The sequence below is a fragment of the Mesitornis unicolor genome, unplaced genomic scaffold, assembly GCF_000695765.1.
Source record: "Mesitornis unicolor isolate BGI_N332 unplaced genomic scaffold, ASM69576v1 scaffold16584, whole genome shotgun sequence".
Classification (NCBI taxonomy): Eukaryota; Metazoa; Chordata; class Aves; order Mesitornithiformes; family Mesitornithidae; genus Mesitornis; species Mesitornis unicolor.
This window is the reverse complement of record NW_010179575.1, coordinates 16,516-17,791: the sequence shown is the minus strand read 5'-3', so window position 1 is coordinate 17,791 and position 1,276 is coordinate 16,516. Positions and strand designations below refer to the sequence as shown.

At 37.4% G+C, this 1,276-nt stretch overlaps 1 protein-coding gene across 1 annotated transcript in view; it reads right to left on the bottom strand.

Moving 5' to 3' along the window:
• Positions 1-622: 622 nt before the first annotated feature.
• The window catches only part of LOC104539339 (zinc finger protein 462-like), a gene marked incomplete at its 3' end in the record, with an annotated part of 9,565 nt that continues 8,911 nt past the window's right edge, over positions 623-1,276 (bottom strand). Inside the window, 1 exon segment of the mRNA XM_010182838.1 lies at positions 623-894. Coding sequence (XP_010181140.1) covers positions 623-894 — 272 coding nt within the window.

Sequence of the window (1,276 nt, the reverse complement as noted above, 5' to 3'; positions counted from 1 at the left end):
CTATTTAGCTCAAACCAGGACACCTAGCAAAATAAATAACGAGGAACTTGATTATTTATTATGATCATGCATTTTTCATGGGTCACATCAGATAAGGGGCAATTTCCTCAACCCATTTCAAGTATACTACACTGATGTGAAGACTCTGTTCATAGACTGAAATTGCATAACACAAATAAGAAAAAAAATCTAACTTTAAGATTGGTTTGTAATAACTATTCAACACTAGAAATGAAATCGCTCTCAACCAAATACAAGTGACAGTATTATTTAAAAATAAGGAAATCACATGGAAGGCTAGTGAAAAATACTTTTTCCTCTCTATGGCTTTTTTAATTTCATGCATTTAACAGGACTGCATAAGTGGTAGGCATCTTTTGCTTGCTGTGCATTTCCCCTACACACGACAAAAAGAGAACTTGAATTCAAGAAGGTATAAAAATGGGACTTTTTATAGTCATGGGCAACGGCAAAAAGTTTGGGGGCATAGAGAATACCTAAATTCTGAGAAAGAGAAAAATGTGGCTTGAATGCAAATTGAGTGTGCTCTCTTTCAATGTCAACCAACATAAAAAACAGTCATGCTAGTCTGTGTTTCTGTTGAAAACAAATTGTAACTTACTTGTGCCTGAAAGTAGAGACAAAGGAGCAATACTGGCAGCTGTACTTGTCTTCCTGGGTAAACATGGCCAGAGCCAAGTGACTCCTCTCATGAGATTGCAGACCCTGCATAGACATCAAAACCCGGTCACATTGGCTGCAGTGGTAGACCCCAGGACCAGTTTTATCTTCCAAGGATGCTCCAGATTCGGCTTCTGTAAATTCCATAGTGCCAGGGTCTTCGGCTCCCTCAAAATCCTCCAAATTTGTGCTTGAAGCATCTTCAGCTTCCTGCTAAAAAACACACATACCCCCCAAAGCCATCAGTTCTCTCTCCCTTCTGCCCCTCAGTGTCTCCCATGTATTAATTTTAATATCTAGGTTTCCCACTGCATTTACTTTCTAAAGGTATCCCTACTGTACTATACTAATGACTTTCTGTACAGAGTCTAGTCTTTAATAATATATATATGTATATACATTAAAAAACCAAATAACCCATCTCTTGGTCCCTTTCCTAAGTGTTAATTAGCATAGCACACATTTTGCAGCAACACTAAAACTGAAAGGTATATTTATATCATGTTTTTTGAGTCTTGGATTTTATTTTTTGTTCCCTGCTGTTTAGTATCTACTTGCTCAAAAGGTGGTATTGACCCCACATAAACTTTACTTG